General features: G+C 44.0%; 1 protein-coding gene across 3 annotated transcripts in view; it reads right to left on the bottom strand.

The window, feature by feature from the left end:
- lingo2b (leucine rich repeat and Ig domain containing 2b) overlaps positions 1-7,367 on the bottom strand; it is a 26,874-nt gene extending 19,507 nt beyond the window's left edge. For all 3 annotated transcript variants that reach the window (XR_008607557.1, XR_008607556.1, XM_055053512.1), the window contains exon 1: positions 7,116-7,367. Coding sequence is in view for 1 of the 3 variants with exons in the window: in XM_055053512.1 (XP_054909487.1) it covers positions 7,116-7,143 (28 nt within the window). In the remaining 2 variants the exon portion in view is untranslated. The remainder of the gene's footprint in view (positions 1-7,115) is intronic.
- Between the last annotated feature and the right edge of the window lie 7,529 nt (positions 7,368-14,896).

The raw sequence follows: 14,896 nt of genomic DNA on the forward strand, positions 1-14,896 counted from the left end.
TCATTCTAATAACCTGGAAGACTTTTTAAATATTCAAAACAAATAAACAAAACACAGAAACAACAAATAAAATGAAAATGAAGTCTCTAAACAAAACTTTAAAGAATTACTAGTTGAGACAAAAACAGAAAATTTTTATCATCCAGTTTTTGGTAGAAAGAGAAAAATAGAAGTTATTGTTTTAAATGTAAGTAAATCATTTATTGCAACAGGCCTGGTCATCAGCTGGAAGATTTTCTTACAGCATTGATTATTTTCTACATTTTTTGCGTCACCTTGGGCAGAAAGCCACAGTGACCTGCTTTACAATAGTTTGAATGAATTATTCTTTATCAAGACGTTTTTATCCAGTAGAGTCGCTGAACTTTGTGTTCATTTCGACCCGAGTCCTGATAAAGCCCGAAGCTCTAAACCCAGACAGCTGATGAAACACCATCACATCATGTTTGCGTGGGCCAGCTGAACGCTTTCCCCTGCTGTTTACCTGCTCTGTGCACGACTGGCAACCCGGCAGCCAGCCAGAGAAACGCTCTTCTGGGACCGCAGCAGATACGGACCATTTAAGCAGTAAAATCCCACCATAAATCGCATTAACACGCATGCACTGACAATCAGACACACTCTGCAAGAGACGAATTTGCCCCAGTAAAGTCATAATAGAAATTTTCCGCTGAATCGGCCACAATAGGAGGAGAACTCCAGGTTTATCTCTGACATGTGAAATCCTCTGGGAGGCGGTGCTTGATTCAGAAAATAATGATCTGGTAGATGGAAGCACAGAAAGGTTCAGCCACCTGCTTCATGGCAAACCGAATGCATCATCAGAGCTGCATCGCGTCATAAGTCTGACAAATTACAGCTTTCAGAAAAAACAGCATGTGCCAGAAAATCAATGAGAAATCACGGCGGACAAAGCAGCTGCGGTCCAGAGGTCAGCGAGCCGCTCGCGTTCATTAGCAGACGTCATTAGCAACACGTCTCGTTTCCATCAGAGAAACACAAAGAGAGGCAGCAAACAGTGGCAGCTGCTCCAGCTAACCGGAGATTTAATCCCCAAATCACAGAAAGATGCTTTATTTCCTCCCAACCACAACAGTGAGAGCTTATTATGAACAACACAACTCTGGTGTTTACTGACTCACTCTGAGTCCATGAAATAAATCTCACAACTCATTTATGAGGTACAGCTTCTGTTCCTGACCGTAACGCCTTCATCTCCATTATTCACAATTTTTACATACTAGGGATCCGACCTGAACTTTGTATTCACGTGTTTCTGGTACAACGATAAAACTGACGCACACTGAGGTCCGCCAACAACAAGCTGCTTCTCTGGTCCCACTGGGTTCATTTCTGTTTCTAAACGACCTGATTGGACGCCAGAAAGACTGTTGTTGTGTTCAAGTTGTGCTAAAGGGAGTTAGCCTAGCAATGAAGTTAAAACAGCATTTCACTGCTAAAATGTAGCAGCTAAGGCTAATGTCAGCATTTACAGAAACTCCATGAACGATGAGAGAAACTCTGGAAAGATGAACTTTGATCCCATCTGAAGATAGAAGAACCTAAAGATTAAAAACTAGAAATATGTTTGAGTTTATATTAATATTCCAATTATTAAGCAGATAAAATGGGTTTTGAATTGAAAATGTAGCCAATTTTGTCAATTAAATGCAATTTAGCAATTAGACCTTGAAATAAGATGGATTATAATGAAGTTCCACAAAGCGACTGATTAAATGACACTTATGAAGGGAAAAGCCGGAACGATATCTTTGTACTTCATGCAGCGCGTTCTGCTGCCATGGTGGTACCGGAAGGTTCTGGTTCTGGTCCAGGTTCTCTGGTCAGAACATTTTAGTAAGGGCAGTGCTCCGCTCTGCCACATCTGACTCGTTTTCCCAGAATGCACCGGGCCCTGGCCGGGCGGCGACATGAACTCGGATGAAGGAGCGCGTGTGAGCGCTGACAGGAGGCGTCCTCAGAGACGCGCCGTGCAACAGGACATGTCCATTACTGTCCATTAGCGGGATGCCGCTCCTCCCGCAGCAGGATGACCCAGACGACCCCACGGAGTTCAAAGACCAGCAGTGGCGGCCGGATCCTCATCCCAAGTCGGTTCTGGTGGGACCAGGTTCTGGTTCTGGTGGGACCAGGTTCTGGTTCTGGTGGGACCAGGTTCTGGTTCTGGTGACCAGGTTCTGGTTCTGGTGGGACCAGGTTCCAGCGCTGGAAGCTCAGCGCGTTTCCTGTCGTCACTTCAAAGGCTTTGACTTTCCCTCTTCAGGTGCTTCCTGTATGTCACCATGGCAACCAGGAGCCACTTCTGCTCGTTTTGACAGATTGATCTGTAATGAACTTCATACTGGAATAAAACCCAACCAGGCCAGTAGAACCAGCTCAGCTTCCTGCGTGGAGAGCGGTCCCCATCGTCTCCTGTGACATCATCACATCGTCACATAGAGACGTGAGACGGCTGCTGGGTCGATGCCGCAGCTGAACTGGGAACGATTGTGTTCATCAAATCCAGCAGAACAAAAACGGTTTTATTATTTCGGTCATCAGAGGAGCCAACGCTGCGGGCAGCCGGCAGCGTTTCTAACCCTAAAGCTCAAATCTTTATGAATTCAACTCAAAGATTCAGCAGCAGGTTGGATAACTTATAAAATATATTGTTTTTAATTCATTATAATTGAAGATATTTTCTAATCCATACATGTTTGTCAGCTTCTGTACTGTAACATAATCAATAAATTAACCATTTTAAGCATCAAACATTTGACTTTATCTTCATTTACCGCATCAATATTTACAATATTTCTGTAATTCAACGAGGTATTTACTATAAAACATTTTAGTCGATGAAATGTTAGAAACTGAAGAGTTTAGCTCTAATTATCAACTTCAGTCCATTTTTTTTAAATCTATTTTACTCTCAGAAATAAACTAAGTTTTATTTCCACCAAGAACACTTTTCCATTAAACTCGATCACAAAGTTTTCTAAAACTAAAGATCAAATTAAATGAACTATTTTATCAGCATTGCTTACAGTAAAGTAATATTTTGTAACCAATATGAATGATTCCAAACACAGCAGCTAAAATAATTGACCACAAACCAAACCCAAAACTCAGGTTTCTACTGACACACCTGTCCAACCTGCACCCACCTGTACACCTGTCAGCCACCAGGCGCCCCCTGCTGGCTGACCCCAGGAAAACAAGCTGGAGTTTATACTATTTATTTAATTTGCAACATGTCCTTCATATTTAAAAACAGAAGGTTTGACAGAAGTTCAGTTTGCTCAGAAAAGATGCTGAATATGAGAGCAAAACATCCCCTGACTTTAGTTTGTCTTCAGCCGCCATGTTGGACGCTGCAGCCGCCATGTTGGACGCTGCAGCCGCCATGTTGGACGCTGCAGCCGCCATGTTGGACGCTGCAGCCGCCATGTTGGACGCTGCAGCCGCCATGTTGGACGCTGCAGCCGCCATGTTGGACGCTGCAGCCGCCATGTTGGACGCTGCAGCCGCCATGTTGGACGCTGCAGCCGCCATGTTGGACGCTGCAGCCGCCATGTTGGACGCTGCAGCCGCCATGTTGGACGCAGGGATGAACGAGACTGAAGCGGTTTTGCCAGTTTGTTGGCTCCTCGTGGTTCTGGTCTGATTCAGAACCGACCCGTCCTGAAATGATTTATTTATTCATGATTCACCGTCATAAACAGCCTGAGATGCTAACAGGCGGTTTCCATACATGCTAGGCTACATGAAGGTCTCCATGGTTACCAGCAGTCATGACGCCATATTCCTCGTCTTTCTAATCAGTATGCAGTAAATGAACGTTTCTCTTCTTATGTCATAAAGCCGCGGGCCGGTGGAACTGGCGGCTGATGGCGCCACCGCCATCTTTCCTCATTCAAACTTAGACAATAAAAGGAGATCAAGAGGCGGAGCCTGGAGATCAAGGGGCGGAGCCTGGAGATCAAGGGGCGGAGCCTGGAGATCAAGGGGCGGAGCCAGGAGATCAGGGGGTGGAGCCAGGAGATCAAGGGGCGGAGCCAGGAGATCAAAGGGCGGAGCCAGGAGATCAAGGGGCGGAGCCAGGAGATCAAGGGGCGGAGCCTGGAGATCAAGGGGCGGAGCCTGGAGATCAAGGGGCGGAGCCAGGAGATCAAGGGGCGGAGCCTGGAGATCAAGGGGCGGAGCCTGGAGATCAAGGGGCGGAGCCTGGAGATCAAGGGGCGGAGCCTGGAGATCAAGGGGCGGAGCCTGGAGATCAAGGGGCGGAGCCTGGATCTGGATAAATTAGGTATGATTAAATGCAAAGCTACATTTAATGATAAAATAATTCTTAGTAATGCTTCCACCACTGTGCTGTACAGCTGAGCGTTTCTCTCATCTGACTGCAGATCAAATTCAGATGTTTAACATTGTTTATTATTAATCCTGAAATAATCCAGATTAAACTCCAATCACTGATGTTGGTGTTTGATCGTCTTCTGACTGGACTTAGTGACATTTATATGACATCAAAATGTATTTCTTAATGAATAAAAAGAAACCTTTTTATGAAAATGAGCTGAATCTGTTTCTGATGTTTTTTGTTCTAAAGTTCAGATTTAAAGTTAAACGTCTAAAAGAGCCGAAGAGCCAACAACTAAAAGTATTCACACCCTGATGGATTTAGGTTAAATTATCTTTCCTCTGTTTTTCTACTGAAGCTAAGTGTTTAAATCAAATAAATAAAATGGAAATAATATCCTCCTAGCTGACCGCCTGTTGTTTCACTGAGAAAATGATTTTCTGTCTTTAAATGAAAATAATGTGAATCATTTCTGCTCATAAAGCTGCAATAAGAAGGTGAGGAAAGATTAAACTCTTAATTATTCCCTCTGTGGTTTGACTTATGGCTTTGCAAAGAAATATGGAGTTATGTTTTTGCTCTTCTCTTTCCAGGTTATTAAAACTCTGCTGCAGAAACAAAAACGTTTCTAAAATTTTACACTAAAATCCTGGTCAATTCAGCCACATGAATGTTATTTTACTCATTACTGATGCTGCAGAATTCCAAGGTAATTAAAGTTTCCATGTGTGATCAAACATCCAGTCTAGTCAAATCCTGGCTGCACCATGTAGGATCATAATCCAAAGAAAGAAACTGAGTGAACCGATCAGATAAGATCAGCTTCTGTCTGCACAGCATGATGCTGCCACCGCTTGACCTTTTCTCTGCCAGAGGTCACCACTTCCTCCTCATTTCCTCCTTTTATGAAGAAAAGGTTCAGGTTTCCTCTTTATGGAGCAAATTAAACTCCTCCACCATTTTTCTCTTTTAAAAATTAGGAATAAAAAGAAAAGAATGAAAAACTAAAACATAATTTCAAACTGAACTCAGTCTGAGTTCAGTTTGCTGATAAATTAAAATCTCAAGCTGTTGGCCGACAACAAGGAAATATTATTTGAATGCTTTAACAGTCCAGGCCGAGCAGAAACCTCCCCACCACGTGCTGTGATGAGTCACAGTTTTGGCCCGGTGGTGTTGCCGTAGTGGTGGATGAATCCATTTATTCTGATTTTTCCTCCAGTGTAAACTTTGATCAGATTATTGATTCTCAATATGAATAGACAGCCTGGTATTAATATGATTATAGAAAATGATGTAAAGAGTTTTTATTTGTCACTTTGGTGAATCAAACGCTCCGCCAGAAGCAACACGACCAGAACCAGAACCTGGACCGGTTCTTATACAGTAGCAGCTTTGCTTTTATCTCTGGATCAATAAAACAAATAAAATAAAATCCTCCTTCTGGTGCCACTTGTTGCTGAGCCGCTTCCTCTGGAGTCAGCTGCTGTCCTGTCTGCTCTGATCCAGCTGGTACCACAGAACCGAACCGAGCAGAACCGAACCGAGCAGAACCGAACCGAGCAGAACCGAACCGAGCAGAACCGAACCGAGCAGAACCGAACCGAGCAGAACTGAAAGTTCTTAAATTTTTCTGGATTTCATCCTGAAATCCAGAAACCACATATTGGGTCGGTTCTGGATGCAGCTAATCTGGTACCGGGGTGGGGATGGTAACCCAAATGAGGGGAACTTTCTGTCTTTCTCTCTTTTCTCCTCGCCTCTCATCTTTTCTCTCTCTGCTTCTTTCCTCCAGGGACCAAACACGCCCCTGACAGGTTGCTATGGAAACACCTCTCACACACACACACACACACACACACACACACACACACACACACACACACACACACACACACTGTTTGGCGGCCTCCTCCTCCGACCATCAGATCGACACACAGAAACAAAAGAACTTGTCGACTCGGTTCAAGTCTCAAAAAGATCCGAACTCGACGACCCGAGTCGCTTCATCGCCTCGAATCTCAGGAGGATTTTCCATCAGGAAGAAACATTTACAGAGAGAACAGAGAGCAGTCATTTATAATTCAGCTAGATTTCATGTAGTGGAGGTCAGGATGAGAAGGAAAAGCTCACACACACACACACACACACACACACACACACACACACACACACACACACACACACACACACACACACACACACACACACACACACACACACCTCTCTGCCCAACCTGTGGAGTTTTTTTTATGCTCATCAAACCTCCAGCAGCAGAGAAAAAACCATAAAACAGAAAAAGTGTTGAAGAGCATCAGCTGGACTCCATGTCCAACCAGAACCAGAACCAGAACCAGAACCAGAACCAGGCCCGACGACAAACCTCTCCTCTCCTCTCCTCTCCTCTCCTCTTCTCTCCTCTCCTCTCCTCTCCTCTCCTCTCCTCTCCTCTCCTCTCCTCTCCTCTCCTCTCCTCTCCTCTCCTCTCCTCTCCTCTCCTCTCCTCTCCTCTCCTCTCCTCTCCTCTCCTCTCCTCTCCTCTCCTCTCCTCTCCTCTCCTCTCCTCTCCTCTCCTCTCCTCTCCTCTCCTCTCCTCTCCTCTCCTCTCCTCTCCTCTCCTCTCCTCTCCTCTCCTCTCCTCCCAGATGAAGGGACTCCGCCTAATTGTGCTGCTGATGAAACCAGGTGTCATCAGGTGAAGATGCGCGGACTGAGTCCCGCTGCAGGTGGAGGCGGCCGGTCCGATTCTTACCTTTACCTGCTCCTCCACCTGCTCGCATCCACCTTCCGGCTTCACATGTCAGTCCGAGGCGGCGCAGCGGCGGCTGAGGACGCGCTCTGCTGTCCGGGTCGGTCTCTGCTCTTCCATGGAAACGAACCTTCAGATGAACATGTCGCTCCTCTCTGGAGGTTCAACCCGCGGCTCTGCGTCCCGCTGCGGCTCCGGGTGGAAGAAGAGTCGGAGCCGCGCAACGTGACGGAGGTGCTGGGAGGAGGAGGAGGATGAAGATGCGTCAAGCACGCAGCTTCACAGACACTGGATGAGTCAACCTTCAGAATAAAAGCTCCGAGACTGCAAACTTACAGAGTTTCAAAATAAAAGTTTCATCTGATACGATCAGAAAGAAGCAGAAATAATTTCAGGTGTTTAGAGAATAAACATCAAGTCCTATTTTCACCACGTTGTTCATTTAGTTATAAATGTTTCAAACTAAATGATTCATTAGTGAGCTAAATATTTAGCATACAAAAATATTAACTCCAAACTAAATACCTATTTAGCTCCTAGCTAAATACTTAATTCTCTAACTAAATATTTAATTTTCTAACTAAATATGGTGCTAATATTCAAATAGCTTGCCAGTGAACATAGATGGACTGTCAAAATAAAAGCTGCAACTTCAGAAGATCATCCTAAAATGAATATTTTGTTAGCAATGTAAACACTTAGCTTTAAAGTAAATGTTTAGTTTGAAACTGTAACATTTACTCTCAAGATACATTTTTAGCGCCAAAACAAATATGGGACATATGTTTGGATGGTCTAGTCAAAGTCAAGCTTGCAGACTGAATTAATCAAATCTGTGAAATCATTTATGATTTACAGTAGAGGACAGTCTTCTGAGTTTAATAAATGTTTTCAAAGTTAGTGTAACTGGGTCTATATTAATAGTTATATTTACACAAAAATGTTTTCTTTATTTGTCAGTTTTCATCTGGCTGTTCTTGTGTCTCTGTTATGGGGGGTTTGGTCCTCCAGCTCCGCCTTACTTTCTTCTTCTCTTGTTCAGGGTCCTCCAGGACTGTTATAAATGTTAAATTATTCATTTCCTCTTCCCTTTTGTCATTCGTTCCACTGGGGAGAGGCAAGTTTTGTGGTCCATTGGAACCCTTTCATTCATATTCTTCAAATGTTTATTTTTCCATCTGTGCTCATTATATGTGTTTGAATATTTTCATTTGAGTTATTACTCCTTTATAACATTGTTATGTTGTATAGATTGGGCTGGAGAACTGGAGCACATGCTATGTGCTAATGCTAATATCTCCCGATTGACAGATCAATAAACGGAGACTGCCTCCAAACCCAGACTTGATGCTTTGTGGTTCGTCCGATCACCACACACACAACGCAGAAGTCCACCGGTCACATTAGCAAGAGCAATAGGCTAATAATTAGCATGCTAGTGTGCTCACCACTGCAATTCAGATGAAAATGTTCCTTTTATGTGTCTTTATGTGTACTTTTCTGAGGAGATGCTAAATAATTAGCCTGAAGTGCTAACAAAAACAACATGGCTGCTGGTGGATGCAGCAGCAGCCATGTTGCTGCTGCATCCAGCAGCCATGTTGCTGCTGCTGGATGCTGCTGGAAGCAGCCATATCTTCCTCCATATCTGCTCCCAAAATGCTTTACATTAAGATCATAAAGCTGTACATGGACAGCTGGTTTCGATCTGATATGTGTGAAAATAAACCGTTTGTTGTTTTCTCTGTTTCCCAAAACCAGAACCTGCTCCATTCTGGACCAGAGGCTCTGATTGGTTCTGTACATCATTCTGCTACTTTCATTCACCTTCCAGGGAAATGGCGACATATTAAAATTTGTTTTTTTAAAAATATGAAACATAGAAAACATTCAAACACTGAACAGCCCACCCACAATCAACACTCAAGTCACAAAATTCAGCTTAAAAAGATCAAATAAATAAATCCAAAGATGAAAAAGTACAAATGCAGATGTACAAAAATACAGAGAAATAAAATAAAGTGTCAATCTTTCAGCTCTAAACTCTAGCTTAAGGGTGTTGTTAAAATATGATTTAATATTACTCTCATTCTGTACTTTTCTTCTGTTTTCTTCTTTTCATTCATTTCAGTTTGATTATTTTATAGAAACTGCATGAATGTGTAATAAATCCCATATTAAAAGACAGAAATGATTGGAAAAACAACATGAATCTTTATGGGAAACAAGAAACAAGAATCACCAGGATGGAAAACATGAAGCATCCGGAGACTAAAATCAAAAAACCCAAAAAACAGATCAAACCAGCCACACTGTGTGTGTGTGTGTGTGTGTGTGTGTGTGTGTGTCTGTGTGTGTGTGTGTGTCTGTGTGTGTGTGTGTGTGTGTGTGTGTGTGTGTGTGTGTGTGTGTGTGTCTCTGCTGACAGGAATATTGATTGCCTGTCTTTATTAGCATGTTCCTGTGAGGGAATCGTCTCAGTGGGATTCTGACTAGACAAGCCGACCCTCAGTTTCCCTCCTGTGGCGCAGCAGGACCGCCGCTGCTCCGCAGCTAGCCCCGTCCGTAGCCCTCCCCGGTCCTCCCCGTCTCCTCCCCGGTCCTCCCCGTCTCCTCCCCGGTCCTCCCCGTCTCCTCCCCGGTCCTCCTCGTCTCCTCCCCGGTCCTCCCCGTCTCCTCCCCGGTCCTCCCCCGTCTCCTCCCCGGTCCTCCCCCGTCTCCTCCCCGTCTCCTCCCCGGTCCTCCCCGTCTCCTCCCCGGTCCTCCCCGTCTCCTCCCCGGTCCTCCTCGTCTCCTCCCCGGTCCTCCCCGTCTCCTCCCCTCTCTTCCTCCTTCCCTGACATGTTGGACTGAGATCCAGACCAAAATAGCAGCAGAGACTGATCAGGAGACCAAAGAGATTCTGACTCTGTTCTGGCACCTTTGGCAACCGAGCCGAGCTGAACATGATGGAGACATAAAAATGCCGCGGTGCCGCTGATCCAAACGGCTCTGATAAAACTCAGTAAACAGAGTTTACCGTCACAGAAACTGAATCGTCCTGTTAAAGTCCATCACAGGGAGAACAAGAACTCCCTGCAGAGGATTCAAACCAACAACCAGGAACCAGGAACCTTCCTGCAAGGCATCAGTGCAATAACTTAATGTGTTCACTGCAGATGAATGAATGGATGAGTCATGAATTCATGAAAATGCTCCATAAAAACCACTTTATATTTGTGATAACAGGAAACCTGCAGCTGTTAGTCAACAATGAACTGCAATAATTTGGTTATTTAGCCTGATAAAGATTTAATCTCAAAACTAAATATTTAGCTGCAACTGTGGCATTGATAAATGAATGAAATGGTGAAAATATGACTTTGAAAATGAAAGGGTTATTTTCCCACAGACTGAACAGAGTCGGCTCTTTATTTTGACCCGGTTCAGCTTGTTGTCTTTGTTTGGATCAGATTCGTTTCAGACGGAGTGAAACTGAATTATTTTAATCTCTCCTTCAAATGAAAATGAATAAAAACGTCCTAAACCTTTAGAGGTCCCTCCTGATCTTAGTATTTAGTAATCAGCGCTGAAATAAAATGTTTTTCACCTTTGCATTATTAACATAATTAGAGTCTCACAGAGACAAAAGTTATGAATAATTTAGGTTTAATCTGGTGAGCCGTCATTTAAAGGCTAATCATCTCCTCTGATTCCTACTAGTAACCAACATCCATCAGCCAGTCCATTCATTTAGTATATATGCATTAAATAAAACATATTTGCTGATGTAGAGTTGCTTTGAGACTTAATGGGCGATTAGGGAACCAAAGCTGCAGGGAACCAGGAAGGACGACGTGAAAACAGGAACCAGAAAAAACAAGAGAAATATGAACAATAAGCTCAGTTTAAAATGTTTTCCTGACATTGTTAAAACGATTTGATTATAGGAAACAAGATGGCTGCCTCATCATGAGCACAGCTGCCAGCTGTTGAGCTGGTGTCACTTCATTACCCATGATGCATTGCATTGGTCATTGGACCATCATGTATGGTCCACATATTGCCACAAACATCACCCGTCGTCACAGAAACGCTGTGCAGAAAGGCAGAAGGAGCAGCATTTGGTCGACTGCCTCAGGTCAAAGGTCGCTGTGAGTGAGCTGGCTCTGGGAAAACGCCAGCGTTACCATGACGATGATGCAGCTGGAACTCATCGCTGGGTTAGCCTCAGACGTTAGCGGCTGTGACAGCCGGCGCTCCAGTCAGAGTGCTGTAGGTCAAAGGTCACGGCTTCAGAGTTGGACTTTTCTGATAATCAGACGAATGGCTCGAAGCCGAAACGTTACGTTCGACTCTCCGGGTCTCTGACATTTCAGGGAGACGATTTATTTCTCTCTTTGACTTTTAAAGGTGAAAGAATCGTTGAGACGTTTTAACGTCCACCACAGAAGAAGAAACAGATCCAAACCTGTTACTTTGACAGGGACAGAGCCTGAAAACACACGGCTTAAGATACAGAGAAGACCTTTGACCTTTAGACAGCAAAACCTGGCTGTCTAAAGGGAACAGTGGGAACAGAGGGAACAGTGGGAACAGTGGGAACAGAGGGAACAGTGGGAATAGAGGGAACAGAGGGAACAGTGGGAACAGTAGGAACAGTGGGAACAGAGGGAACAGAGGGAACAGTTGTAACAGTGGTAACAGAGGGAACAGAGGGAACAGTGGGAACAGTGGGAACAGTGGGAACAGAGGGAACAGTGGGAACAGTAGGAACAGAGGGAACAGTGGGAACAGTGGGAACAGAGGGAACAGTGGGAATAGAGGGAACAGAGGGAACAGAGGGAACAGTGGTAACAGTGGTAACAGAGGGAACAGTGGGAACAGTAGGAACAGTGGGAACAGAGGGAACAGAGGGAACAGTGGGAATAGAGGGAACAGAGGGAACAGAGGGAACAGTGGTAACAGTGGTAACAGAGGGAACAGTGGGAACAGTAGGAACAGTGGGAACAGAGGGAACAGAGGGAACAGTGGGAATAGAGGGAACAGAGGGAACAGTGGGAACAGTAGGAACAGTGGGAACAGAGGGAACAGAGGGAACAGTGGTAACAGTGGTAACAGAGGGAACAGAGGGAACAGTGGGAACAGTGGGAACAGAGGGAACAGTGGGAACAGTAGGAACAGAGGGAACAGTGGGAACAGAGGGAACAGTGGTAACAGTGGGAACAGTGGGAACAGAGGGAACAGTGGGAACAGTAGGAACAGAGGGAACAGTGGGAACAGAGGGAACAGTGGGAATAGAGGGAACAGAGGGAACAGTGGGAACAGTGGGAACAGAGGGAACAGTGGGAACAGAGGGAACAGTGGGAACAGTGGGAACAGAGGGAACAGTGGGAACAGTGGGAACAGAGGGAACAGTAGGAACAGAGGGAACAGTGGGAACAGAGGGAACAGTGGGAATAGAGGGAACAGAGGGAACAGTGGGAACAGTGGGAACAGAGGGAACAGTGGGAACAGTAGGAACAGTGGGAATAGAGGGAACAGAGGGAACAGTGGGAACAGAGGGAACAGTGGGAACAGTAGGAACAGTGGGAACAGTTGGAACAGTGGGAACAGAGGGAACAGTGGGAACAGTGGGAACAGATGGAACAGTGGGAACAGAGGGAACAGTGGGAACAGAAGGAACAGTGGGAACAGATGGAACAGTGGGAACAGAGGGAACAGATGGAACAATGGGAACAGAGGGAACAGTAGGAACAGTGGGAACAGAGGGAACAGAAGGAGCAGAGGGAACCTGCTCAACATGTTCAGATCATCATCAATGCTCCAGACTTAAAAACGGAACATTAATGCTGAGTGAGCAGATTGGTAGATTCATGAACGTTGTCCCAGCTGAATCAGAGAGGTGGATTATTAATCTGTTCCTGCTGGTTTTCCTGAGGTACAGTCAGATTATTCTCTCAGGCCAGAGCAACTACAGCAATAAAAACAGGAAGCTGCCTTCTCGCTTCACGTCACGGCAAGTCTAAGAGCTGGATGAGGCGCAGAGCCAGACACGTTTCAGTTATCCACCTCTCTCTGCAAATTAAAAGCATCATGAATAAACATGTGTCTGTATGCATAAGCAAACAGAGCAGCGATGTACAGTTAAGGTTTCCCTGCAGGCCTGCTTATAAATATGCAGATTGCTGTCATATCCACACATCATAAGTCATAAAGTCAGAACCAGATCTACTGACGAAAAGCTGAAGATTCACTGGAAAGATCCATCAGCAAGGACCGATTCATCATTCTAGATCTATAAGGAGAGATTTAGATTTAGCTTGTGGAGCCATTTGCAAAGTTGCAGTAAAAAATGATCAGCAACAATTTGAGTTTTTAGTCAGAGAAAAACTGGAGGTTCATGTTTTTAGAAACGTCAGTTTTCAAACCAAATATTGAGCTTGTTAATTCAATGTTTGATTTGAAACTGTGACAGTTAGTGAAAACTTATTGTCAATAACTAATTACTGCTTATTACAGCTGATGATGTGATGAAGCTGGGATTCTTTTTACCTGTCAGGTGTCCAGAGCAGCAGCTCTGACAGCGCCGCCCTGCAGGTCAGAAAGTCCAACACAACCTCTCTGATCCTCTCCTTCATGGATGGTTGGTGGTTAAAATCCATTCATGGAACTTTTATAACATTTTATTTTTCATATTTGTTTAAAATGTTACTTTGTCTTCACAGATAATCTGTGAAAAACAAATCCTCCATTTAGCAAAACATGATCACTGAGTGATCATTAAGAGATGTTAATAAATGATAATCACTGTTCCATAAACCTGAAGATTTATGGAACAGTAATTAATAAATGTATTGATTTATTAACATAAATTAAGAAATTTATTAACATAAATTTATGTTAATAATTTATTATTATTATTAATAATAATTTACTAACATAATTATTATCATGTTAATAAATGATAATAATTACTGTTCCATAAACCTGCAGATTTGATTCATGTGTCACAATAAAAATATTTTCTTCTTCTTGTTGTGTTTGAGAGCATCTGACCCAAAAGGCATCGGCTGTCCTCACGTCACCAACCTGAGAAGACAAACGAGCCGCGACTGCAGAGTCTCAGGTGAAGGGGCAACGGGGGAACGAGGGAATGGGGGAACGGGATGGGACAGAGCGAACTGTTCCCTTTAATCCAGGAGCAGCAGAGGAGGAAACACTAATTACCTGAACTCTGACAGCTGTGACCTCACCTTGGAAGCTGCGTGAATGCAGAGCTGCACTTAATGAGAAATCCTACTGATTGGCTATTTTAAAGTATTCACTGACCGGCTGGTCTGAGCAGAAACAACATTTATTTTCTGTGCTGCTGGTTTGACACCAGGATGCCAGGTGAACATAATTAGCTGCAATTAGCCTCCAGGATGAGGAATTGCTGGCAGCATGTGGCAACCTGAGGACAGAAAGGACACAACCACAGAACCAACGAACTGCTGGTGATTTTTCAATTAGAAACCAAGGAGAAATTGCGCCTGAAACGGCTTTTTACTTGAAATTAACACAATAATTTATAATTTACTTTGACTTTCTGATGGCCATTTTTCTTCTTTGAAAAGCTGCTAAATTTCACATGAATGTTTCAGACAATAACTGATCTTCCAGCATCAAAGAAATCTGAGTTTATTTGTCTGGAAAAAGCCACAGTGAGCCTCACCTACTATAAAATGTCACTGAGTTTTGTTTTTATGAGACCTTTCATGCAACAATTCATATATTTCACTTGTTGGGTGACTGCTAATCAA

The sequence above is a fragment of the Poeciliopsis prolifica genome, unplaced genomic scaffold, assembly GCF_027474105.1.
Source record: "Poeciliopsis prolifica strain line A6 unplaced genomic scaffold, Auburn_PproV2 SCAFFOLD037, whole genome shotgun sequence".
Taxonomy (NCBI): domain Eukaryota; kingdom Metazoa; phylum Chordata; class Actinopteri; order Cyprinodontiformes; family Poeciliidae; genus Poeciliopsis; species Poeciliopsis prolifica.